The sequence below is a fragment of the Naegleria fowleri genome (genome assembly GCF_008403515.1).
Source record: "Naegleria fowleri strain ATCC 30894 chromosome Unknown tig67, whole genome shotgun sequence".
NCBI lineage: Eukaryota > Heterolobosea > Eutetramitea > Acrasida > Naegleriidae > Naegleria > Naegleria fowleri.
This window is the reverse complement of record NW_025407999.1, coordinates 52480-53788: the sequence shown is the minus strand read 5'-3', so window position 1 is coordinate 53788 and position 1309 is coordinate 52480. Positions and strand designations below refer to the sequence as shown.

The 1309-nt window shown below is 34.8% G+C and overlaps 1 protein-coding gene across 1 annotated transcript in view; it reads right to left on the bottom strand.

The window, feature by feature from the left end:
- FDP41_009169 (uncharacterized protein) overlaps window positions 1–1309 on the bottom strand; it is a gene marked incomplete at both ends in the record, with an annotated part of 3136 nt that overhangs the window by 20 nt on the left and 1807 nt on the right. The window contains one exon of the mRNA XM_044713100.1: window positions 1–1287. This exon is cut by the window's left edge and continues 20 nt beyond it. Coding sequence (XP_044557278.1) covers window positions 1–1287 — 1287 coding nt within the window. The remainder of the gene's footprint in view (window positions 1288–1309) is intronic.

The window sequence follows — 1309 nt, the reverse complement described above, 5'->3', positions numbered from 1 at the left end:
TTTGCTTCTTTTCTTCTGCTATCTTATTCTGGTCAATTATAAAAGATCGAACTTGAGACCGTTTGTAATTCTTCAAAAGGTTCACATTCAAGTTTTTGGAGAGTAGAATTAATTTCTGTTCAGATGTTTCCATTCTGTAAACAAGTTCTGGAACATTTCTTGCCTCTCTCATGACTTTCATTGAGGAAACTTCTTCCTCGCTGTTGTGATAATCAATAAACGAGTAAGTTGAGTTTGTAAAGCGTCCACATTGATCAACCAAGTCGACAAACTCTTCAGGTAATTCTTCGACGTCATCTTTCGGTAAAGCCAAATAGGTATCTGTGAAAGAAGCAATTAAGGTGAAATATTTGATGAGCGGCACGAAGAGTTTGTCACTCACTTCCATTGGGAGAGTTGCACTTGCTAACTTCTCGATAGAATCAATCAAGACTGCAGCCTGTTGAAAGATGTTGTGCTTCATATTTTCATAGCTATCAAGGTCTTTCTTGAGGCTTTCTAATCGCTGAAACTTCCAATCTAAGTCATCAATAATGATATTAAAATATGAAATCAAGACATCTGCAGATTCAGAGGGACAATTAATCACAAGCATATTTGTAACTGATGATACGCCTGAATTTTCAAAATGCCCAACTTTTCCAAGAACATCCGAAGCTACTTCATGAATCTTTGTCATATCTGAGAAAATACATGCAATTAACACCAAATGATTTACGAGAGCCTTTCCTAATTCTTTGTCCTCAAATTCTTTCGTTTTACAAACGTCAGCAATCCACTCGTAATGTCCTTCTGTTTCCAAGTACATTGTTTTGTTTCGTAATAAATGTGTCAACGTAGTGAGAAAACGCACGATACAGGTTGCCGTCACATAGCACTTCTTTTGAATAAGCATGTTAGCTAATGCTTGTAAATATTTCATGAAATGGCAAATTCTTTGATCATCTTCATCTGTTGAGGGAGCTTCTTTTCCCACATCGATAATTCTTTCCAAAAATTTAACAATTTCTCTTTGAGTACTTGATTGAAATTTCATTTTGATTAAATCATCGAATGCTTCAGTAGCAAGAGAGTTAACCTTTTCCTTTTTTTCTTTGTCCTTACTTTTAGAAGAATCACCATCACTGCTGTTACCTTTACCAACAATGTTTGACATTCTAATCAGAAAACTGAAAATAGCATAGCATAAATCGAACATTTCCTTATTTTCAAGATATTGTTGGCCTTTTTTTGCCATTTTGATTTTCTTTGTAATCAATTTGATAATGAAGGTGTGATATCTGCTATCTGTTAAGGCATGATCAGTGTC